Source organism: Suncus etruscus, chromosome 17, assembly GCF_024139225.1.
Source record: "Suncus etruscus isolate mSunEtr1 chromosome 17, mSunEtr1.pri.cur, whole genome shotgun sequence".
Classification (NCBI taxonomy): Eukaryota; Metazoa; Chordata; class Mammalia; order Eulipotyphla; family Soricidae; genus Suncus; species Suncus etruscus.
Genome location: NC_064864.1, coordinates 6,990,662 through 7,016,660, shown reverse-complemented (window position 1 = coordinate 7,016,660; position 25,999 = coordinate 6,990,662). Strand labels below are relative to the sequence as shown.

The following is a 25,999-nucleotide window of genomic DNA, read 5'->3' as shown; positions in this document are numbered from 1 at the left end:
TCTTCATGAATTCAGACTCCGGAGCAAAGCTATGAATTTGATCGCTATCTTGTCTCTGGCTTTCGAAAATAGACATTGTCTCTGCCGTCCAGTGAATTCCTTTTGTAAAGTTATTTTCAATAACCTTCAAGAGCTTCCTAAAAAGTCCTCAGCACGTTCCTTTAAAAGGTAGCAGCTCGATGTATTGAGAGAGAAAGCAGACTAGTTGTGATATTCTTAATGAGTTCTCGTAATAATGTTTTTACAGTGTTATCATAAATGCCTCTTTTTATAGCTATCTGTGTACTTAAATCACGATCTGAAAGCATTCCCATGCCTCCACTTTTGAGCAGAACGATTTTCCAATGTTATATTCCTCTAATTTCATAATGGACCGGCTTATCACCTAGGTTTCTTGAAAACAAGATTCAAAACAAAAAACAAAGACTGATCTTTGGAGCCTGCTCAGGTTATCTTTTAGCCAGATATGTTTCTTTAGCTCACAACGGGGAAGTGTGTTTTGCTTATCAGCCTCCCTTTTAGAACCAAGAACTTAATTTTCTTTGTATTAATTTGCTGTGTTAAAGTGTACTAGATAAGCTCAGGGAAACATATAAAGAAGTATAGAGTCTACTAAAGATGAACCCTCCAAAGAAAGCCAGCACTCCAGGAGACAAGGTTGCTTCCCACAGATGTGCACGTTCCTTTAAACAATAAAAGAATCATTCCACTTAAGAGTCTTTATTTAATAAGGAAACCCTTGCCAACCAAAAAAAACAAATGTCTATCAATTGTTCTCCGTTTGTTTTCAGCGCCAAATCTTAAAGGCAGACCACGCAAAAAGAAATCATGCCCACAGAGAAGAGATTCATTCAGTGGTGTTAAAGATGCCAACAACAATTCAGATGGCAAAGCCATTCCTAAGGTAGGCATGTTCCCTCCTGGTATTCCTTTACTGCATCTCCTTATTTTGATTTATTTCTTTTTTTCTGTCTCTCTGTCTCTCTCTGTCTCTCTCTCTTTCTCTCTCTGTCTGTCTCTGTCTCTCTGTCTCTCTGTCTCTGTCTCTGTCTCTCTCTGTCTCTCTCTCTCTCTCTCTCTCTCTCTGTCTCTCTCTCTCTCTCTCATGTCTTGCTGATAATTTTTCAGTTCAAAATCTGACTCTGGTATTCACAACTCTGGCTGTGTCTAGTCTCCTCCCCTGTCCCTCCCCTGGGTGGCCATGGGGAGGGGAGAAGTGAAGGCATTTTGATTAGTCAACAGAAAGACTTGTCACCTCCCAGTTTGGCCTGTTGGTTAAAGGACAGATGATAAGCTCCATCATTGGATCTGAGATTTCATAGTAAGTGACACAATGACATAGTTTACTCTGCTGGTGTCAAAAATAGACCAGAACCATCCTCTTTCTGAATGTGTGTTCATCTAAATATATTTCAGAGATTAATAGAGGATGAAATTAGAAATGGCTGGAATGAATCTTTTTAGCTCTGCCTTTTTTTCAAAGTCACCTCTGGTTTAAAGACACATGGTAATCTATTTATGCATTGTATATGGATACAATTATATGTCTTTCACAATCTCTATTAGAAGGAAAAGTTAAATTCCGGACTGCCTTTTCTGGCCACTCTTGCCTCTAAAGCATTCTTTAGAATCTTGAAATTGCCTGCTCAAAGTACTTAGCACCATGGAAGGGTGAGATGTCAAATTGATATTTTTAGATTTATCGTTGACCTTTTGTGGGCTTTGGATCAGATGTCCAGGTTCTGTTTACTGGGTTTGTTTGCATTTCGGTATTATTTCTGGGCCAGCGATATCATGTAGCCCTTTTAAAGATTTGAAAAACCAGACTTCTGCTGGCACCAAACATTTCAGACCCAAGGCTTAAAAACTTCTGAAAAGAGCATCCTATTAGTGTGAACTGAGAAGATTTGAACATAGAGAAATAAAACTTAGTTCTGTATTGACAATCTGTTCATTTTTTTTTCTGCCCTGTGTTTCTCCTCTCCCAATACCCTGAAGCGAATTCAAGACTTTCACATTCCATAAATCTTATCTCCAAGAAGGATTATTTCATCAGGAAATTCTGTTCAGATTCTGTCTAGGTTCCAAGATTAAGAAGAGTACACATAATATAAAAAGTGTTCTCTCCTGGCTAAAAATCAGACCTTTCCCTAAAGTTCTTTTTATCCTCCTTATTTTATATATGAGTGAATTTTTATTTATATATATATATATATGTATATATATTATATAGAGTGAATCCTCATATATACCAAAAAGAACTTTTTTTTAATAACTTGAATATCTTTGCCTTTGAAACTACCTATCTAGGGTTTCCGTTTATGTGATCATAAATGATGTCAGCAGTAGCAGTCCATCCCTTGCTGTGGTTTGCAAGATCCCGCAGATCAGAAATGGCAAAAAGTTTTAGGAAGCTAATATTCAGCAGAGCTTACACAGCCTGTATCTTGTGTTGGCGCCTTGCCCCATACCTGTGAGATGATATCAGATGTTTACTACATCATGTTCTCTACCTGGGCCTAGCCAAATGAAGCTGCTTTTCCTGTCATTTGGAGTCACTACCCAAATATGTCCCTGGAAGTTTTAGAAAACTCCTACCAGTTAGGCTGCAAGAGCAGCATCTTCAGTATCTCCATCAAAGTTAGATTCACAGTAGGACTTAAAGAGAATAGAAATGTGGGTGTTTACTGAGTAGCCTGAGCTGAGAGAAAGAGTCAAATCTGGATTTTTCCAAGGGATCCTTTCTACTCTACTTCCTTCATAGGCATTCAGAATCCTCAGAAGGAGGAACATCCTTCCATTTTTGATTCCATGGTTGTGATGAGCTTTTGGGAACTGGTCTAAATATCCATCCCTTCTCCAGGATGTCAGATTACAGTCATATCTTTCTTGGCTGTTCCTGGTGGTCTGTTAAGACCACTTCACCTCAGAGATGGTTGGTATGAAATATGGCGGATTTGTCTGTTGACATCAACAGACAATTGTAAAATCCCTAACTAAAAAAAAATAATAACTCACTCACATATTGATGAAAAAGACACAAATGTCTTTTTCATCAACCTTTTTTTTTTTTTTTTAAGGAAATTCTCTAGTACAACAAGCTGTGACCACCTCACACCTCATCATTTGCTTAACTGGAATCATCCCTTTAGGAGGCAGTTTGGCTTGATGAGCAAGACTTGTGTGACTAATTCTTTTTTTAAAAGTGTCTCAAACTGACCATTCGAAACTGAAAAAATTCTAGCTTTCAATTGAGCTACAGAACAGCCCTCATTGAGAGTTTGTTGTTTACCATAAACAAATTGAAAAAAAAAAAAAAGTTCACTCATCGGCCTGTCACCACCAGGAGCTTGTCTTTTTGAGAATGGAAAACTGGCTTTAGAAAACTGTTTACCAAAGAGAAGAGTTTTATGACTTTGAATAGTCAGCAGTAGTTATATAGGAAGGACCATTTATTTGAAGATGTCATGAATGTGCCCAACACAACTCTGCCATTTCCTGGCATCTTATCACAGCACCTTTAGAAGCCCAAGCCTGTTCCTTGGTGATCTATGCTAGCAACACCTTAACCACAGCCTTTGATAAAAGGGCTACACTGGTGGACAGCAAATGATTTCTCATACACTAGGATCACCTTCCAAAGGCAGAAGTGGGAACAAGGGGATTTATCTCGTAAAAGGAACACGAAGTGAAAACTAGGCTGTGCAAAGTGTTCTTTCATTTTAATCACAAGTATCCTTTTGATAGTTCGCAAATGGGATTCTTTCGTTATTTCCAATAGTTTTTCATCCTCTGTGCACCTCAGAGCTGCCTTCGGGAATTAGCCTTTCCATTTCCCCAAAAGCATAAATGAGGGTCTCCTCCCAATTCAAGGCCCATTTCAGAGTTAGACCAAAGCATCTTCTCTCCTGGCTTAACACTTCTTATAGCCCCATTTAAAACTGGATTAGTTGCAACTCAGTCTAGTGAAATGATGTGGTTAATATCAAATAGAGAGTTCATTTGAAACATTAAATGTGTATTCTTTAAATAGTGCTTTCTCAATAACTTTGGAAGCCCTAAAACTTATAGTAAACCCAATTTATGTCAGGTATTTAGATTAGGGAGCATAGATCTTGTAATTAATAGTTTTTATCAAAAGGTTGAGCTTTGTTTTTATTTGTTTGTTATTGGGCTACCCTCAGTGGTGCTCAGAGTACTTCCTGGCTCTGTACTCCTCCTGGGGCTTAGAGGACCAGATGGGCTCCTGGGGATCAACATCTTACCCTCTGTACTATCTCTCTAGCCTCAAGGTTGAGCTTTCTTAAGAAAAAAAAAAAAAGAATATGTTCCATTCAAAATTTCATTAGTTAACATGATAAAATGATGTGGATTTGTGTAAATGGATGTATGGATGGATGGATGGATGGATGGGTGGGTCGGTGGGTGGGTGGGTGGATGGGTGGATGGATGGGTGGATGGAGGGATGGAGGGATGGATGGATGGATGATGGATGAAGAAGATGAGGAAGAAAAGGATTGAGGGAGAGAAAGGCAGCAAGGAAAGAGAGATGGAGGGATGGGAGGTCTGAATCTATTTGGATATTCTGCTAAAAACAGAATACCCTAAAGGACTCTGGTGCACATTAAAGAAATGTATGGGGTTAGTCCAAGAAAGAAAGCCATTGTTACCTTCTTAAAAATAAAAAAATAGTATTTGGGCTTTCAGGAGCAACCAGATGGGAAGCCTACTGAGGTCAGTCTAAAATTCAGTAGCCTTGTTTCACCTGGAGCCTTGAAGACAAAACATGGAATCATTGGTTTGTCCACCCTTCTCTGTGATTTTCTTCTGTTGCTAGATGTTTCCACCTGAGCGAGGCAGAAGATCTAGACAGTGAGATACAAAACCTTAACAATGATACTTATGACCATGAAGCATAAGTTACATGCAAACCTTACTTCTAAGACTGTTCATATCCATTTGGGGGAAGTGAGACAGTCCTACATTCTAAACTCAAATCAGTTCCTCATCAGCTACAATATTACATACCACCCTAAAATATTTAGTGCTATGTACTTCATCTAAGAACCTAAGAACATTAGATATCTTTGCCCATAGCATTGTTTGAAGCTCATTATATGAATATTCATTTAATAGATAATAGAGGACTATGTTAAGCACTCAAAAACGCTATGAGTGGAAGATATTACTGATGAAAATCGAAGTGATTTATAAATTCTGTCAGAAATTAGACTTAACAATCTAAAATTGGGTAGTGAAAAATGGTGTCAACATTGTCTCCTAAGATAGGTGCTTTAATATGTTGCAAAGTCTGAAAATACTGTAAGGGAAAAGTCTACATGAAAATATATTCTTAATTTCATTTCCATGGTCCCTTAAAAATTAAAATTTTATGGAGAGGCCAAATCTAATGAGTTGTACTGGAAGTTTTATTTTTGTAGGACCAGTCTAGAGATATTAAACGAATGTGTTCTCTTAAAGGAATAAGCAATAAAAAAATTCTTGCAGAGGTTCTACTTTCCTTAATAAAAAAGCAGAAATTTTTTTATGTTCTGAGTGCTTAGGAAGAAAACTCTGAAGGGAAAGAAAAAGAGGAATCAAAAAATTGAAATGGAAACATTGTCAAATATATGGGACATTTTTATTCATAACATTTCCCTAGCACATACCTTCTTCTTGGAGATGTAAAGAATATTGGAATGTACACATTCCCCATGGGCACAGTTGAACTTTAAGTTTGACCCTTTGTACTTCCCCCTTTGACAATTAGAATAGCTCAGCAACTTAGTGTTATATTTAACAGCCATCAAAGGCCTCTTGTCGAACATGGCAAGGAGGAGGGAATGTTGGGTTAGCTGCTCTCAATGCTGACTTCCACATTTGCCAAAAGTGTGTTGGAACATCTGGCATGCTTGCTGCCATTTATTTTTTAATTATGAAACTTTTCACATAATCTTCTTGGACTTTTAGCTGACCTCGACTTCTTCCTTTGTGGCCTTATCTCCTATTATATTCTGGAAAATGACTTAGAAATAAAATCCACATCATTAAAGAGGGGATCCTTTGTTTTCTGACGAGGGTCTTATCCAGACATCCTTCTCATGTGACAACAAAAACTTTGCTAGTACCTGGATGCCAATGGCTGCTGGCACTGACATGTTTTTCTGGGTTGCTGGAAAGAGTAGTAACAAGACACGTTTATTATGAAGAAATAAGCTTTCCTTTTTAATGCATAGTGCAAAGTTTGGGACCTGTCCATTGGCAATAGAAGCCAATGCCACTTTGGACAATGAGGTGTTTTGAGGCAGAAGAAGGGGCTTATCAGTGACAAACTCTTTTTGGGCTTCCATAATCAACCTTAATTTTACTTGTAAGAAATCTCAAATATGGCTTAAGCCTAGTTTTGACAAGTCCAGCCCACTGGAGCCTGTTCATATAAATAAAGTTTATTGAACCTAATACATCTATTCACTTACATATTGTCTCTGGCTGCTTATGTGCTTGTGCTTAGATAGTTTGAACAGTCTAGATAGCCCCAAAGTCCATAATATTCCTGTTTGGCCTTTATAGAAATTTACCACCCGCTGGTCTAATAAGGTAGTTCCTGTTTAGTAGTGACACTAAAGTTACCTCAGGATAAACTTAATTTACAGTTCACACCCATTCTATTCAATCCAATAGTCACGAGCCACAGTTTTGTAAGTTTGCCAAGGCTGTTCTTCATTTAACAAGGCCTATTTTTTTCCCTTTTCCAGGTAAAATGTGAGGCCAGGTCAACTTTGACCAAGCCGAAGAATAACCATAATAACTGTAAAAAAGTTTCAAATGAAGAAAAGCCAAAGGTTTCCATTGGTGAAGAGTGCAGGGCAGATGAACAAGCCTTTCTGGTGGCACTTTATAAATATATGAAAGAAAGGAAAACGCCAATAGAAAGAATACCATATTTAGGTTTTAAGCAGAGTAAGTATACATGTTTTTATTTCTAAAATAACAGAAACTGCTCAGAGTCTTTGATTTTCCCCTCCCCCAATTTTTTGTGTTTTTTGTGTTTTTTGACACCGGATTATGTTGAAATCCTAATCTGAGGATGATTTCTGTTTATACTAAATCTACAAATCATCCCAGCCAGGCTTTTTTTTCCTCCCCCTGGTTCTTTTCACTACATTGTTCCTTTCTGGGGCAGTTGCAGTGAGATATTTTTAGGCTTGAATCCACTGATTATGACTGGAAATAGACATGTTGAAAGTTTCTCATTTTCTGTTTTGTCAGTCTTGAGTGTCTGTAACGCCTTTCTTCTGAGATAATAACATGACATAGTTTTATCAGTCACAGATGTTGCCTATGAAAAGACAGTTTTTAAAAGAAGGATATTAAGAGGTGGACAAAACAACCATAAAGAGAAAACATACAGGCTTGAGCTCCAAATTTGGTCAAAAGATAACAGAACCCTGACTTCAGAGGAAACAAGAAATATATAAATTTGAACCGAGCCAATTTTGAATGGCTTTGACAAGTTTATTTAAGTGCCATCCTATATTTTTAGGTAGAACAAGGAATTCAAAGCTGAGCAAAATTCATATAAAAGGCGAAGAAACCCAGATCCTGTCTGATTACACAACGGAATATAAATTTTGCCTCTGAATTTTGTGGCACACAAAGCCATCAGCCTCTGGCTTGAAATAGTATTTTCTCCAAACGCATCTTCCTAGATTAAAACCATGTGTCATTTTGATGAAGAATGTCAAACCTGTATGTTTTACATAACAATTTACATACCTAATAGCAATTGGCACTGATTGCAAAAGAACACTCGCAGCCATTATAAACTTATATAAATACGAATGATTACAATGTTTGTCTGAAAACTGGTTGCTTGAAATAGAAGTAAAATTAATGTACTATGAACAGCTTTGTTGCATTATGCATTGGTTCAGATTAAATCAAGGCCGAGGCAGGGTTCTTGATAGCTTTGAAATAGGGCAAGGTTCAATGAGGCTTTTCGAACATGTTATGTCAAAGAGCTTTTTTTTTCTTCATTTCCTTACCAAGGAATTACTTTAAATTCAATTTTCCCTTCCTGTGAAAAAGAGCAAATTTATAGCTGTCCATTCCCTGATAGTCGGTACAATTTTACAGGGTTGCTAGCCGTTTGGCATAGTTTAACAGCATAAACATATGCAAACAGTGCAAAAAAAAATGAAATCTGTTTTGGAAATAGTTATTTGCAACATTACACAGGCATGTGAGGAGAATGAGTGGACACATGATATAAATCCTCTGGGAAGGCATTTCCTTTAATCTATTCTATCAGTGCTGAGATTCCCCTATATCAAGTGTGAAATATTTACCTTATTTCTCATTACAAAACCCCATGTTAGTGAAATAGAGCTTGAGGCTTTCATATGGTGCTATCAAAACTTTATTAGGAAGGTAATTGTATATCAGAGTAGATTATATTATTTTTAGTCAGTGGCTTCTTTCTAAGGGTTGAACATGACCAACCCCATTTTAAAATTCTAGTTTTTTCTCAAGGATGTTGTAAAATAACTTTAATTTTTCTTGGTCTTCTGATGGCCATAGGACTAAAACGATCATGTTTGTCATCCTAAAAATGGAATTATTTCCATATTTGTAACCGTTCTTAAAAATATTTTAAGTGGTAATAATATATCCTGTTGTTGAATGCCCTTTGGCAGAATATCTTAAGAACTTTGCTTTCTGAGGTACATTAATGTTTCTTTTCATATTTTTTCTCTTTCTCGTTGAAAAAAAAAGACAAAGCAAAATGTTTTAATTGACATTTCTTGGAAATATGTTAATGCAATGCTTATCTAAATACTTATTGTCCCTCTAACAGTTAACCTTTGGACTATGTTTCAAGCTGCTCAAAAACTGGGAGGATATGAAACAGTAAGTGTTTAAGCAACTTAAATGAAATAATTTTGCAATCTAACTCCCCCTCACCCCCTTGAATCAAACTGGAGAGAATGTAAAAGCAAACCATCACTGGCTGCCTTTTCAAATAGTTCTACACTTTTGGGGGTTTATTGGGCCGCTTTTGGAAATAGTTCCAATTAGTTCCAGGTTTGGCAAAATTGTAAACTTGTCGTAAAAACTACAAGTGGAAAACATATGTAACTCTCCCCTGTCAGGGAAATTAGTTTGGTCTGTAATTTTTTCCCATGTTGAGAAAGGGCTATTATTGTACAACAAGCCAAGATTGCATAAAAGAAATTTCCCTTGGCAACATACCTGACATCTGTTCATGTCTAATATGGGAACTGTATTAAAGGCTTTCAAAAGTAATCAGTATTGGCCATTAAGGAATAGAATACAGCGAATCTCTTCTCATTCTAGAGCAAAGCAACTTTATTAGACAAGGGTCAGTGCCGCATAAACAGGAAGTTATCAAACTAACTCTGAACAGGCTCTGACACTCTGCATCAGCTAATTCTAACTGACAGGAATGGGTTATTTTTAGTCAACCAGGACAATTTGATGGCCATGGATTTTTACAGCATGTATTTTAAACCAATAAAATGTTAGAGCAACAAACTAAGATTACAATCTTGAAAGGAGAAGAAAGAGCTGTATTAATATATCACCTAGAGGTGACATCTGTAATAAAATCAATTGACATAGGAGGGTGTTGTCATTGGAAACCTCCCTCCCCCCCCAACAATGATCAGATTAAGTTGTACAGTTTCTTTTACAATTGAATAAGAGATTATTCTTTTCTTTTTCTGCAAAGTAATCTGGGCTATCTCTTCATTGTAGAATGACAGGGAGACACAGTCAAGAAAATGAAATTCATTCTAGTCCAAACATAATAACATGTTACTTGCCAAATATAGCTTACTGTTGCACAAACTAATATTATGGTTTGATGTCAGGGGCCTAAGGATGAGAAAAGAGTAAAGCATTATGATTCAGAGAATCTGATGTTTACTATATATCATTGTCTATGAATTCTAAGCATTTGTTGATGTGAATATATGTGTTTGAAAAATGTTTGTTTAATACATGTATGCTTATAAGAAAACAGACTCAGATGAAACATTTAAAATTGATTTTAAAATTTGAATTTGCTTAAAATAATTGTTTTCTCGGGTGCCCTATGTGAAAATAAGTGAAGTTATTTTTTCACTTGATTGGATATTAATTTTTCCATGTGAGAAAAATGATTTGCATAAGGCCAGTATCATAAATTTAGACATTAACCCCTGGTTAATTAACCATGGTTTTTAAGTCTTAAGAATAGAAAAACAAACTTTTAAGGACTGTTAAGTACAGGTAAGTTTTATAATACTGTACAATATTATGAAATGTCATTTTCGATCCAGAACCTTTGCTCATTCAGTGATAATAAGAGTCCCTGAAATTTCAGAGAATCTAATTTTCCTGTTTTTGTATCTTCTTTTTCATCACAAGGATTTATTTTTCCCCATAGAACAGCAAGTTGATGTAGAATTTACAAAAGAAACTTCAGATAAGTTTTAGGATATTTGAAGTATCTTTAGAACAAATGGTATTTATTCTTTTGTTGGTAGACTAAATGGTTGACCACCCAGTCAGTAAATTGCCTGACTACCTATTTACTGAATATCTTTTGTGGCCAGGGACATTGCATTAGACAATCTGGAAGATGCAAAAATGATCTAAGCCAGTAGTGCTAGTCACTGAGAATCTTGGGAGGTGATAATTATAAGAAGTGGGAGAGATCAATGTCCTGTTCAGTTGAGATATTTTTTCATCTAGAGATAAATAAAGGTAGGCTTATGGCTCTTAATACCATTTAAGCAGAATTTTAGAAAGTGGTTGGAATTTATGGAATTTAGACATGAATAGTCATGTCTTCACAGAAAGAGAAGTGCAAATGGTGAAATAAAATAAGAAGACAAGGGCAGGAGAGAGTGTATAAAAGGAAGGGCAAATTGTCTTGTACACAGCCAACAACATCTGGCCTCCCAAGCACTGACTGGAGTTATCCCTGAGCACAGAGCCAGAAGTAATCCTGGAGCACCTCTGGATGTGATGTGACCCCTATTAGTCCCAAAATATGGAGGCAGACTGAAATTGTGTCTAAAAGTTGGGGTAGCTTGAAGTAGAGAAATTAAGTTTGGAACAAGTGACAGTGAAGACAAGTCCGAAGAGAAGAATTCTAATAAGGACTTTTACATTCTAGAAGCTAGAGTTGTTTGGAAAGTAAATCACAGGCTAAATGTCCTCTTCCTCATATATCTGCCTTTGCTCTGTGTGTAAATGGAGTACATAGGAGCTAGGATGGGGAATAGGAAAGACCAAATTGGAATCTGGTTTTGAACTTTGTGACTCTTTAGACAACCCATAGCGAGGACTAATGACCTCTGAGATTACTGCCCTTTTCATTCTATTCCCTTGTTTGGGGGCCCCTGCAATTCTTCACAATAATTCATCATTTTTTTTTCTTCCTGTCTCAGGCAATGCATCTTATTGTAAGATACATATCTGAGTCATAAATGAAATGAAGCCAATTGATGGGATATCTCTTCTCCTTCCTTCCCTTCCTCCCTTTCTTCATCCTTTAAATGTTTCTATACTACCTATTATCACTTAACTTTGCCACTCCCATTCAACCCTTAAGCTTTTGAACCTCCTAAACACAGAATACAATTTTTTTCCTCTTAGTATATTCTAATTAATAAAACTGTGAGATGATTTGATGTCAGTCCAGGAAATGTATGATATTATCCAAAGTCTATGGACTTAAGTTGTCATCACAGTGTAACTAGAAGACATTTATCTGTAAGATTATCTGATACCAGAGCAAGTATAGACTTGTCTTTAAAGCTCAAAAGAGATCTTAAAATCCTCCATCAGTGGTTCCCAATCAATGGGAAACTTTGAAGTACAAGTAGCTATCTAAGCCTTCACATCGAGATATGAACTCTTTGATGAGAATCTAGGCCTGAGCTTCTGAGAACTCTTTTCAAAGCTATTTGAGTGGTGTCAATTAGAAACTAGATTAATCCTTGTGTCTCTTAGCTTCAAAATGTGGCCTTCGTCTAAGTTAGGTGTCAAAAGATTAGAAAGTTGTCTTCATGAAACTGGTGAGAAGCTCAAATATTAACATTACCTTGGCTCAAAAGTAGCATAAACTTTCCAATGATTCTTTCCATTTTTTAAGATGCTCACCTAAACTAGAACTTGATTAGCAAATTGTATTTGTTATGAGTGAAGTAGAATGCCCTACATTTGAAAGATTTGAACTTTTCACAAATTGATGTGTGTGCTAGGGCAAGCATCCTTTCCCTGATCCAATTCTTGCCCTCACTTTATATATAGGGAAACTGAGGCACAAGGAGTTAAAACAAGTTGTATGGGACTACCTAGATAATCTTTCTTTAAAATAATATCTCTATTTAAGCACCATTATTACAAACAGGTTTGTAGTTAGGTTTCAGTCATATAAAAGAACATCCCCCTTCACCCGTGCAACCTTCCCACCACCAATGCCTCCATTTTTATCCTCCCCCATCCCGAGACAGGCATTCTACTTCTCTCACTCACTACCATTGTCATGTTGTTAGTGTAGTTAATTCTCTATGGTTATTTCTTTGTGGTAAGCTTTATTATGAGCCAGTCTTTCCAGCCCTCATCTCTATTGTCTCTAGGTATTATCTAGGTAATCTTAAGAATCTGACTTATAGAAAATTGTGTGCTCGCTATTCTCAAACTCTGTTGCATCTGTGGAAGGAAAACTATTTAAAATAACTATTCTCTATGCCTTTCATTCCCACATAACTCTATTGGACCTAGAATACTTTCTGAATCTTTGGGGTTGTGTTTTGGAAGAGGAATCTAATACCCTACATTCATTAGCATTTTTCAGTTAGTTTTTTGTGCCTGAGCCATAGCCAAGATAATATCACTTCTGAGACTTTATCTGATTCTTGAGAAAAATGCATGATCTAAAGAAAGGTCAGGAAGTCTGAATGATGTAAATTTTTAGTTAAAGCAAAAAAAAATAGAAAGTTTTAAAATATGTAAGTGGATCTCTGCTGTTACTATGTGATTGGATAAAGACATCTCTCTGGAATTCTTTCTGGTTATAAAAAGAGGTCATCTTAATTGGCTTGTTTTTGTTTGTGGTTATAAACTATTCCAACTCTTCTGGTTTGAATTGCGGATTATGGATTATTTCATTTTAGTCCTTCACAACACTCAAATTGAATTCTTTTAAAAAGACAAGGAAAAGGAGCAAGAGTTATTTTAAGCCTTGATAGCATTCCACTGATGACTATATTAAATTCTCTTGGCCCTGTCTGCCTTAGTTGGAAATGTATGTTGTGTCTTCATTTTTAGTGTAGAAATTGTAAATGTATTAAATAGATTTGACTTCCACCCATGCAAGCTGATTGATTTGCAGTAAAAACCTTTCCTTTACAGTTGTTGTTTTTTTTTTCCTTCAATTTTATGGGCCACACCTAATAGTGCTCAGCTGTTACTCCTGGCTCTGCACTCATGAATCAGTCTTGGTAAACTCAGGAGATCACATGGGGTTTTAGGAATCAAACATGGTCAACCAAGTGCAAGGCAAGCGCAGTGCACTACCCATTAGATGATCTCTCTGGCCCCTCTTCCTTAATAGTCTTATTTGCAACTTATTCCATGTATTTTCTTGTATGTTCACCTACAGTTGAAGAGGCAGAACTGGATAAAGTTTTGCTAATGAATGGCAGAGGCCTTCTCTCGAGTATCTGGAGAAGTAATCACATCTTGCAGAATAGCTTAGGGAATTACCAGGATGCAGTGTGTTGAGGGTGGTTTGCTAAAGAGATTTCTATTATGGCCAACCATTTGATGGTGAGCCAGAGGCAATATTTGAAGAGAAGGTAGACTAAGGAAATTGGTCCTGAATAAATCTTATCCTAAAGGCAGAGGTTCTTGCAAGTTAAGCCTTCTAAGAACATTAGTGAGCAGCAAGTTCTTCCCCCCCCCTCCCCCCAGTGAGACAGAACCATTAATTCTCATGAAGAAGTCACTTGTCAACTTTCTGGAAGGATTCGGCTTTGACATCAGATTCTGGCTTTGCTAGCATTTCAAGACTTCCTTTGAGTCTAACTCTAGTTCTCAGGATAAAGCCTCTTGCTTAATTCAGAATTATCAGGGCCAAAGATGATGTCATGTAGTTTTGAAAGGCTTCAGTTTCTGGAGTACTACCAGGAAAAAAAAGTCATCTTCCTTGAATTCAGTCCACCCTCAAGGTGTCCTGAGAAAGAGCTTGTTTCTCTGAGTAGCCAAAGCAACATTACTAGCTATCTTTTTTGGATGTCATCTTTCTTACATGTTCTTAAGTCATAGCAGCACTTAAGTCTTAACAGATTTCTGCTGTTTTTGTACAAGGCCACACAAATACCAAGACTATTTCCTTTTTTCCTTCTTGCAACTTTAGTAGTAGAGAAATTGAGATGCCATCAACATACCAGGAGTTAAAATGTTTTAAGTGACCGGATATTTTATCCAATAAAATTGTAGATTCCTTTCCCTCCAACCTCACTAGACCTGGGTGCTTGGCAGGTTTGGGCATTGTGGAGAGTTGGTTTCAGGTCCCCTTTCCAACACCATCTGGGTTCTAACGAGTAGTTTCAAAACTACAATATTCACAAGCAATGAGCGCAAAACATGTTGAATGCTTTTCACCTAGTTTCTTGGGTCTTACCCATGCTAGGGAAAGAAGTACCTGCCAGGAACTTTTATTTCATTTCCTTAAAATGAGATGAAGTCAGTCTACAAGGATTTCTATTATTTCAGTTTCTTCTGCTTTCTTTTTCATCTATTTAATTGCTAATTATGTGGGATTATGCTTCTTGCTATTAGGAACCCTTGAAAGACTTGGCATTTTCTTTGGCTAATATTTCTACCACACACAATTCCTTAGTTTCTCCATTATATCTTCTGTGTCTCTGTCCCTACTACATGGTACTTTATGATGGGTGAGCCATTTTTAGATGGATTGTTATCATAAAACTCAATCAGCTAAGTGAGAACTTTGAAGACTATGACAGGAAACTAGCTTCTTGGATGAATTTGATTGTTCTATTTAGGAAACTGAGATTCCAAGTTCTTTATTTCCTTTCAAAACCTAAAATTATATAAAGCCAGGATGAATAACTAAATATGACCAGGAAACTCAAAGTTTAATGAGAGAGGTAATGAAACTAACACCATAGCAAAATCATACTTCCCATTTTAATGAGACTGGGGACTAAAGATACTGGTTTTGCTTTAATGGAGTTTCTTAAGTTATCGCATATCCAGAGAAAACCTGGATAGCAAAATGTTCCTAAGTAATGCTTACTAGGATATAAGTATATTAATACAGAAAGCAAATTTATATGAATGCCTTCTAGCTGGGTCAGAATGAGTTCTTATGTCTTTGCTTCTGTTTATAGAAGTCCAAGATCTATGGTGGGTTTAGAGACTTTAGACATTTCTTGTTTTTAAGCCCAGGATCAATGTAGATTAAAAGCACATTTGAACACAAAAAGTAGATAGTATACCTAGGAGAAATGTGTTCCTCAAAATATTTAGCAGTTAGAAAGTATACATTTTATTACTTTTCCTGTGGAAAGAAAATAATCTCAGAATGGCCTGATTCGTTGAGGGTGGTCAATGGACACTCAGTAAACAGAGACCACTTCCTTGAAGGTTTAGTCCCTGTCTTCACCCCAGATGAGCCCTTACGAGTTTAATATTGGTTTTAAATACCAGGATATATGAACAGAACATGTGAGGTTAGCAAAGACTTCTAGCCAGCTACATACAGTTTATTAACACTGAGTGGTGTCTGTTGCTCAACTCTGCTGTCACAGTTCTGATACTAGTTATCTTTCGATAAATTATTAGTATTTCTTGAAGATGTTTTGTCATTTCTATAGCAGAAATTGCTGGACAGAACCGTCCCTACTCTATTAACTAGGTTGGGTGGGCAGGATACATTTCCGTTATGCTAAATATCTTTTGCACTAAGGGTCTCTTGTTCTCTGAACTTTTTACAACCTGCATTTTTTTCTTTATATATTTGGTAGCTTATTTACGTTGGAATATTCCCCAGTAGAATTCAATCATCTTGGGTGTTGGGTTTCATTTAACTGTGACATTTCCAACCATCAGCACAATATACAACAAATATAGTTGTTCGATATTTTAATGAATGAATCAGTGAATGAATATATTTTATAAAAAAGAAAAACCTGAGACTTATTCAGTAATCAGTGGTGAATATAACACAGAATCTGTATTCTAACTAGATTCAAATGCAGTTAGAATGCAAGTAGTTACTTGATGATTTAAATGAGAAAAATCTATAAGCATTCATCCCCTTAGATTCTTTAGTTTTTCCTCTTTGATCAGTTTCTACCTTTGTGAAAGACCCCAAACTCAAGCTTGAGAACTTGTCATAGTTCTCACTGATACCTTTGTCATTTGAAGCAAAGGTCCTAGAATTTTTGGCTACCCTCTATGCCATGCATGTGCTCTCCAGACTATTGGATGCGGAGGCTAATTGATGCAGTGAAGAAACATCTATTATTGGAACCATAAGATATGGACATAAGTCCTGGCATTTCCACTATAGTACCATGTCCTTGTAAAATCACTGAGTCTTGCTTCCTTCATCAGTGAATAAAATTTCTCTATTTGCCTCAGAGGCCAATAGTAGGAGGATTAAATTATATCTTGAACTTTCATTATTAACCTGAAGTGCAAGCCAAATAAGAGCTAGAATAATAAAAATTGAATGTGCTGTTTTCTGGCCATATTCTTTTCCCACAAGGCCTAAATGCCCTTCTGAATGTCAGGAATATGGAGATTTGTTTTAAGAACCCCCTAAGGGCTTTCATGTAGACTCTGGAGATGATCAAGTTTCTTCTTCCTTTATACATAAATCTGAGGTAAATCAGCCTAAAAAACCTGCCTCTTAAAATATTCGAAGTATACATTAGAATTATTGTAGTAGACAAAAATTAAATGTATATTGCCAAATATGTTATTATCAGTTATAAAGTATATTTATATAGTATTTGAGTAATTTTGAAAGGGGCTTAAATTTATTTTTATTCTGAATCAGGCTGAAATAAATGGGGATTTTATTTTTGAGTTAAACCTGCCAGTAGCTATAAGATGTGACTCAATAGATTAATATATGTTCAATCGATATATTGAGAACTATGGAAACAAATTGGCTTAAGAGAGCTTTGTGGGAAATTGCACAACACTGAAATCACATTTTCAAAATCCTATGTGAACCTGTTGAGAAAGGTTCATTCAAATGAAGGTGGTTTTTGTTTGTTTGTTTTCTGTTTGAAATAGAGAATGTACCAGTTAGCCTATAATTTTTTAACCACTGTTCTCCTTCGCCTTAGATTACAATTATAGAGCTCCTGGTTGCAAATTAGGGTCTCCCCCACCTTCCCAAGACAGCTGCTTTTAGAACCCTAAACGAACTCTTCTGGCAGCTCTGTGAATATTTTTCCCCAAAAGCCTCTGTTCTGATTGTATTAAATGCCACACCTTTGCCACTCTCATTTCCCCACCCCACCCCCCTTTCCCATAACTGAGTTTTCCTGTAATCCTATTTAGAAGTGTTCCCAAGAACCCCAGAATTTGTTATGTCTTCCTAGTTTCAAGGAAATGCTAAGACTTGCTCGGATGTAGTAGATGACGTAGTTTCCCCAAATTAATCATTTGCCAGATAACGCATCTGTTATTTTGTAGAATCTTAATTTATGTGCACAAGTAAAATTAAAGGAGAGGGGAATACAAACAAGGCCCTAGCATATCATGCTGTTCAATATACTGCAAGCTGTTTGTTTGGATTTATCCAGCTCAATAATATACATAGCTTGTTTTTGTGGGGTTTTTGTTTTGTTTTGTTTTTTCAAATTTGGGGTAGGCTAGTTTTCAGAGAATTTTATGAGTTATTCTATTTTCTAGACCTCAGTTAAAAAATAACTGTGAAATAGAGTTTCAGTTTTGGATTTAATTTTAGTGTTTAGAGGAAGGACTGGTATAAAGATGCAGCTTAAAATCACACAATTTCATAACTAATTAAAACATTTTCATTAATTTATGAAGCGATTTTATTTCATTTTTTTAAAATAGACAACATCACACTGATTTTTTTTTTAACTCAGAAGATACAAATACAGTTGATATTTTCACTCTTATCTATATCCTTGGCCACTCATTTCACACTCCTTGGGCAACTTATATTTATCCTTGACTCATTTAAACAAATAAAGGTATATTTTAGATGAAATCTGATTTTATTTGGAGACTGTACAACATGTCATAAAGTAGAATAGTATGGGTTTGAGATCTTAAGGGCAAATAACTACATGACTCTCTAGAGAGATGTCTGATGAAATGCTGTTAGGGTGACAAAATACAGACCCCCAAAGCAGAAATCCTTTTTTTATTGTCAAGGAAAGCATTGAAAGTGAGCTCTCATTCTCACACATAAATCTCCCCATGTATGCATTTGGACTTTGGTTCTGGGTCTCCAGAACAGACTGTTAAGCTTCTGATTTTTACATATGTATTGAAGCCTGGCATCGTGAACCTCTTATGATGCAAGATTGAATTTCCTATTGCCATTCTTTCAGATAACAGCTCGCCGTCAATGGAAACATATTTATGATGAATTAGGTGGTAATCCTGGGAGCACCAGTGCTGCAACTTGTACTCGCAGACATTATGAAAGGTAAGAAACTGAATTGGCAAGTTGTTGCTTAAGGAAAAGGATGTTCATTGGGAAAAGTTGCTTGCCAAGGGTCAAAATAAGATGTCTGAAGACCTCTGGAATTTTGTTTTGCACATTACCTTGTGACTTTTAGGGAATTTGACTTTCTGCCGTACGTAAACTCAAATGAGATGTTCTGTAAGTTTGGTTTTGTCTTCTGACTTCCTGTCTGGAAATGTCTACATCTTTATTTCCCCATAAACATAAATTACTCAATCTGTTCGCTATAGATTGATTTACCATAGGCTCCAGCTTCTGGAAATCATAAATTACTATGTGGCGCCATGTAATTTAACATTAGAATATATTAACATTGAATGTATTAATATTGGCAAGTATGCATTTCTTTAATTAGAGAACTGGCCTCAGGTTAAAACTTTCTCACCGTGACCAACACCATTTTTTTAATTCAGAACTGGTTTTGACCTAGGAATTCTTTATGTCAATTTCTACATGATCTAATGTTTTAGCAATTTCATCTTTAGATAAGTTATGCTAATGCAAACAAAAAGTTTATAACCATGAAGGTTATATCTATGGGAGTCATTTCTCCTTTGTATTAATAAGACTGTGCTACTGATAATTAGCGAAGGCCAACAAGCAAATGAATGTATTACCTTTGCACTTTGATTCAAATTATATTCTTAGATGGTTTATTTTCTTATTGCTGGAAATTTTCCCCTACTGATTCAGCATGCTGGTTTCTACTGCAGTTTGTGAAAGCCAACTAGAGGTATTGGTGTCTCTCTGTGTTTTCATAATGGCCATTCATGGAACGTAAGACCATCAGCTGAACAAACAGGCCAGTTAGAGTTTGAAAGGTAAAACCCACATTTGCTCCTCACATAGTCAATAACCATTCCAAATCAGCCAGATGCTCAATACACTCTCCTTCAATTAATGTCATCAACTATATAGACCTTAATTATTTCTTTTAAGTCATTACGTGTCCATTTGTATTGCATTTGATGCTGAACTTCCTTAGTCATGTTCATTTAATAAAGCAGAATGTTTCTGTAGGCCTGATCATGAAGTGAGGTTAGATTTAGTGTTCCTTGACAAATTGCCACAAAGTATTCCTAAAAAAAATTACTTTATTTGAGGTTGGAGGAATAGTTTATTGGGGTACAATATGTATGTAGAAGGTTCAGGTTCAATGTCCGGTTCTGTTTGGTCCCCTGAGCACCACTACTCATCATTTCCAAACCAACGAATAAATAAAATAATAAAAGCATAGTGTTTGTTAAACATGTAAAAAAGGCAGTGACCTGATTCAATAGTGTCAAATCTAGGGTTCTTAAAAGCAAGAATTCAAATTACAATTATTATTCATAGCATTGTTTTTATTATAGTACACAGACTTTTAAATAAAAGTGTTATTTATCTCAGTATTTAATATAAAAATCTAGATTCTCACTGTATATTTAACAGGTCATATTAAAGTCCTTGTACAAAATAGCGCTGGTATCTCAGGTAGTGTTCTGTAAATAGCATATAAAGCCAGCAGAGTCAACTTATTTTTGACCTATAAGTTAAAGACTCAGAACAATTTCATTATAAACCCTAGCTACTTTCAAATAGTTTATATTCTAATACTAAAATCCCACTTACCTTACTGTGCAAATGTCTCCAACATGTAAGCCATTGAACCCAAAACCAACAAGAACCAGAGAGCAACTAAAATCAGACATATGAGTTACTGGGACCAAAGCAATAGAACAGCTGCTGGTAAGGCGTTTGCCTTGCACATGGCTGAACCAGGTTCAATCCCTGGCATCCCATATACTCCCCCAACCTGCCAGGAGTGATTCCTAAACTCAGAGCCAGAAGTAACCCCTGAGTACTGCTGGGTATGACCCTAAAATAAAAGATGGATAGATGATAGATAGATAGATAGATAGATAGATAGATAGATAGATAGATAGATAGATAGATAGATAGATAGATAGACACATACATACATACATTCATACATACATTCATACATACATACATACGAAAGAAAAATATGAGTACCTAACTCATCTAGTTAAAGCATAAAAATAATAAAACATATTACTAAAAGGTCACATGATTTAAAAATCAAACAGGAAAAATATTTGTGGGATATAAAAATATTAGATCATTAATAGGGTTATAATTAACTTCAGAGTTGAAGAGATTGAACATGTTCAATGTTTTGATCATAGAGAGGAGTAAAAAGAGGAGGAGAAGGATATTTGTGTATTTTTATATGCATTGCAATCTTTTCACCAGTTGTGTGCTGCAGAGAAGTTTAGTCATAAAGGAATAACTGTATAGTATTTACTTAGTTTCAAGGTTAACTTCTCCCTAAATAGCAGATTTCTCCAAACACATTGGGGCATTCTAGTAGAAATAACTCAAACTTTAACAACAACAACAAAAAAAACCATAATATTTTTTTAAAACCTTTCAAAACTTCTTCTCTGCTTTTATTGTTGGAAACAGACTGGATATTTCATAAAGGTTTAGCATCTTATTGAATTAAATTCTTTTAAACTTCTGTCACTCTTCCACATCTAGTATTTTGTTCATTCAGTGTATCAGTTAGGATCTAATAAGGAAAATAAACACCCCAAAAGGTATTCAACAAAAACCATGTACTCTAGAGAATTACTTAAACGAGTGTTGGTGAGACGCTTTATATTAATATGGAGGTAATGACCTCAGATTCCCTGGGGTTGAGGGTCAAAAAGAGAAGAGGTTAGAATATTAACCTCTGAAAATTTGGAGACTGGGCGTCCTGGTGCTGGAGCCCTCCTGAGAAGAGGCACTCTGACAGAGCTGGTATTTCAGGAGCAGGAGGGAAGGGGGAGCTGGGGACTTACTCAGACCTGAGCAGGAAGTGCTCTGTGCCAGGTACGAGGCCTCAGAGGAAAAGCATTGAAATTGTTCTGAGACTGTTGAAAGAAGCTCCAGGTCAGAACTTACTGCTGCCACCAAGTGAATGCTGGGATAGCATTAAAATGAACAGCAAAAAAGATAGAAAAAAGAAAAAAATCAGTTTATTCTGTCCTTTCCATGCCTGCTACAACTCCATTTGCAGGCTCCTAATAGCTAGATATGGGACATAAGAAATGGATGGATGGATGGATGGATGGATGGATGGATGGATGGATGGATGGATGGATGGATGGATGAGTGGGTGGTTGGATGGGTGGATGGATGTGTGGATGGATAAACATATATAAGACATATATACATGTATATATTAGACATATGTAGTGTGCAGTACGGTTCCCACATTAACAATCAGAGCAGAAAAAGGTACATTTGGAGTTGAGACAAGTGAAATCCCTGCACATGGTTGTGACCAGATACAAGGCCATGCTGTGAATAATCGGTCATTAATACTAGCTAATTACTAAAATTGGCAGGTGCTTCATTTTTCAAAAATCAGACATACAGTTAGAATAATGCCATGGTCACTCATTTGAACTAACGCGCCCTGCAAAGAACTCCTGTGGGGTGGTAATTGGGGAGAAAAATTTGGAATCTGATGCTCTATCTACGTGTTTGACTTCTTGGTTCTGACTGTAACGGTTCTATTAGAAAAGAGCAGAGATATTGAGATCTGGCCAGCGACTCGAAACACTTTTGCTGCGCTCAAAGAAAAGGTTGGAGCTCTTGGCCAAAAACGTGTTTCGTAATTATGGTAGGATCATTCATTCTTGCTTTTTATGACTGTGCTAACACAATTGAAAAAGATTTGCCAGATTGATCAAGGGCTACCGTTTTCATGAAGTGTCAGTATGTTGTAGGAAAAATATCTAATTTGCAGATGTCATTGGAGATTTTTTTAAAACCTTCCAAACAAGAGCAAAATGATCCAAGTGTCTTATTCTGTTTCTGTTCCTCTGGACTTATTCCTGTCACTCTAATTTTGAGGCCTGGTTCTTTTTCTGTCTTCCCTCTCACCAGCTCTGCTCTTCCTAGTAAAGCAGAAATGAGTGTACTATTATTCACTCTCCACTGATTTATTTTTCATGCAGTGTGGTTGGTGTTTCCTGTAAATGTTTGCATTTTCCAACAAGCAAAAAGTCACCAGGCCCTCAGTAAATGTTACTTGTGTATTAGTTGAGCACTTTTGGTTTATTAATGAGCTTAATAATGAAAGTGCGGGTTGTTGAAAAGAATCAATGGCTGTTTTTATTTAAGGCATAGCAGAAATGGTACAAAGCGTGTGAATGCATCATTGTTGCTGAAGGCCTTCCTCGCCTAAACTGGCCTGTGATTGGTTGAAATCAAATAGGCCCAAGCACTTCATAAAAATGTCCGTTGTCAGCCTAGTTTTGCTTCCAACCCTATTCATCTCTGTCAGTTTTTAATATTAGTACCAGACTCCTGGCCGTAGTCCATTAGTACTGTACTTAATTGCTCATGTTACAGATGATCAAATCACCAATATAAAAAGCATTAATGTTTTCCCATCACGAGACTGTTGCTATGTAGATGTCTCAAACTCAGCAAAGCTTAGAAAGTGTGGTTATTCTGGACATTTCTTGCTCAGGATATATAGATAAGATTACTGGAAATTAGAATACCCCCCCCCCAAAAAAAGCCCACTTCCTCCTGGGCGAAGACCCTTCTAAATGGAATATTTTTTTTGTCTAATTCTATTTAAGGTAATTGGAATTGCTTGGGGATTTTTTGTTGTTGTTTTATTTTCCCCCAGTAAAGGAATAGGAAGGAAAATGATTACTTTCATGGCATTCTCTTAGGTGATTTAATAGAATAGGAATTCACTCTAAAGGCTTTGTTTTCACATGCAGATTTGGATTTTTTTTTTCTTTAAAAAGATCTTTTTAAGCACATGGGAAGGGGGGAAATCCCAGAAAAAGAAAAACCAGATTACTGGTTTTAATTTTCCTGAATAAATTATATGGTTTGTTTCTGTGGAGCACATGAAGTTATTAGGGATTTTAAAAGGAGCATTAAGGCCAAAGTACTTTATGATGTGCTTTTCTGAGTATTTAGAAAATCAAAATTATAAACAAATGTATTTGTATGAGGAGGAAATGAGCAATTACACTTCATTTTTTTCTTTGCATACTTAATGCCCAGTTTTAAATTCGAACCCTTTACTTTTTCCAACAACATTCTTTCATCAAAGGGTCAGTCAGGCCACATGGCCAATGTATCTCAGCTTCTTTGGCAGTGACTTACAGAGAGTTGTTCCCAACCCATTTGCCTTTGGGCACAAACTTAAGTGACAGCTGAAACTTCAGTGTTTTTCCTCTAAGGTGGGAAGCGGAGTGTGGGAGGTTTATGTTTTGAGTAGCTAGAGAAGCATGTGCTTGAAGGAAAATACATTAAGTTCTAGGTACTCATCTTGTATCCTAAGCAGGGAAATATGGTGAGTTATAGTTCTGTTCAGGATCAGGTTAGTATTTGGCATTGTCTTGTTCATGTTGACACCACTGGCATGGATTCGTGCATAATTCAGAAAGTCACAGGCAGAATCTCAGGATTTTCTATTTTAGAGGTCACTTGAGATCCTCCAAACTACCTCAACTCAAGTAAACCACTCTGACCTGTGAACTGTAGGCTACTCATCCATAACAGATAGCAAAGCAACCGTGACTAGGCACTGTTACCTTTATAGAGCAATTTGTCTTAATAGTAATAATATTATGAATAATTACTGTTAATTTATTAATAATTAAACATATTACTATTAAAGCTTTTTATGTCATTGAATATACATTTAAAAGCAATGCTTCTGTTTCTTTGTGTGCCATATTAGAACTTGTTTTTATGGTGTCTTACAGAAGTATCAGTAGGAAACATGGGCCATTTAGAAAACTATTTATCCATGCTAGGTAACTGGAAGAGCATAGAACCACACCACTGGTCATAAAGTCTTGTCATTTGTGGGCAGGTAGTTTAGATGAGTGTTGGTAGTCCAATAGGACAGTGAAAAATGCAACGCCATTGGCCAATGCTATTGATACCCAATGGGATAAGCCAACACTGTATCTTATCTAGTATGAACAAGCTTCCATCCTCTACATATTTTCCAGGTAGTTTTTTTTTTTATTTAAGGCAGTGGGAAGAAACAAATATTTTTATGTGAGATCACCTGACTTAAAAATATTAGCTCCATTATTTCTGTAAGTATGTTATGTAAGCTAAACTAAACATGCCCATGGGCAAAATGTAGCCTGTCACCTGCCAAATTCTATTGCAAACTGAACTGTCTTTGGCACTGGGCTGATCCAGTCACCGTTTAAATGTCCTACATCGGAGGACAAAGGAGGAGATCTGTCATGGAAAACTCCTCATTTAAATAACCTTCCCCATGTTAATCAGCAAAATGCCTTCGGTGGCTTCCATGGGTCTTCCCTTGCCTTTTGGAGATGACTCATTCTGAATGATTGCTTTTCTCTATGATGGTTTTCCATATGCCTCACTCAGATTTATCTCTGAGTCTTTCTATTTAATTCCACCAAGACTCAGAGCACAATTTAGGGCCATTTAACAGCTTGGCATGCTGTCATTGCAAAATCTTCAATTGTGTAATCAGAGTGCTTAAGATTATACCAGATGATTGTATATGATAATGGTACTCCTATGAATATAGGCAATATTATTTTATCAGTATAGCCTAAGATTACATTTGATATTATAAGAAGCCCTCTTCTAATGGCCGGATTCTTTTGCTCAGTCAGATGTATTTTACTTGTAATGGACTACCTTTTTCTTTTGACACTGGTATTAAGAGCCAACTATTATTTTCTAACCATTTACTAGACACTGAATATTGTTAGATTTGGTGAAAATGCCTATATCAAAGAAGTTAGAATAGTGCTGGCAAATGACAAACAAGACAGTGACCATGGTACCAACTGTCAAGTAAGGGAGTGTAAGGGAAAAGTATATGGTTTCTCATAAATCTAAGTTTAGGCCCAGAATTCTTTTTTTTTTGTTTGTTTTTGGGCCACACCCGTTTGACGCTCAGGGGTTACTCCTGGCTATGTGCTCAGAAATCGCCCCTGGCTTGGGGGGACCATATGGGACGCCGGGGGATCAAACCGTGGTCCTTCCTTGGTTAGCGCTTGCAAGGCAGACACCTTACCTCCAGCGCCACCTACCCGGCCCCAGGCCCAGAATTCTTTTCAATATGTTCTCTCAGGCACTACTACCAGTTCATTGGAAACTGCCAAGATACTTGCCTTAACTAACAGGCCCAGA

General features: G+C 36.4%; 1 protein-coding gene across 2 annotated transcripts in view; it reads left to right on the top strand.

Annotated features, from left to right (window-relative positions):
• Positions 1-25,999, top strand: part of ARID5B (AT-rich interaction domain 5B) — a 203,625-nt gene that overhangs the window by 157,591 nt on the left and 20,035 nt on the right. For both annotated transcript variants that reach the window (XM_049790626.1, XM_049790627.1), the window contains 4 exons: positions 792-904; positions 6,756-6,960; positions 8,858-8,910; positions 18,648-18,745. In XM_049790626.1, coding sequence (XP_049646583.1) covers positions 792-904; positions 6,756-6,960; positions 8,858-8,910; positions 18,648-18,745 — 469 coding nt within the window. The remainder of the gene's footprint in view (positions 1-791; positions 905-6,755; positions 6,961-8,857; positions 8,911-18,647; positions 18,746-25,999) is intronic.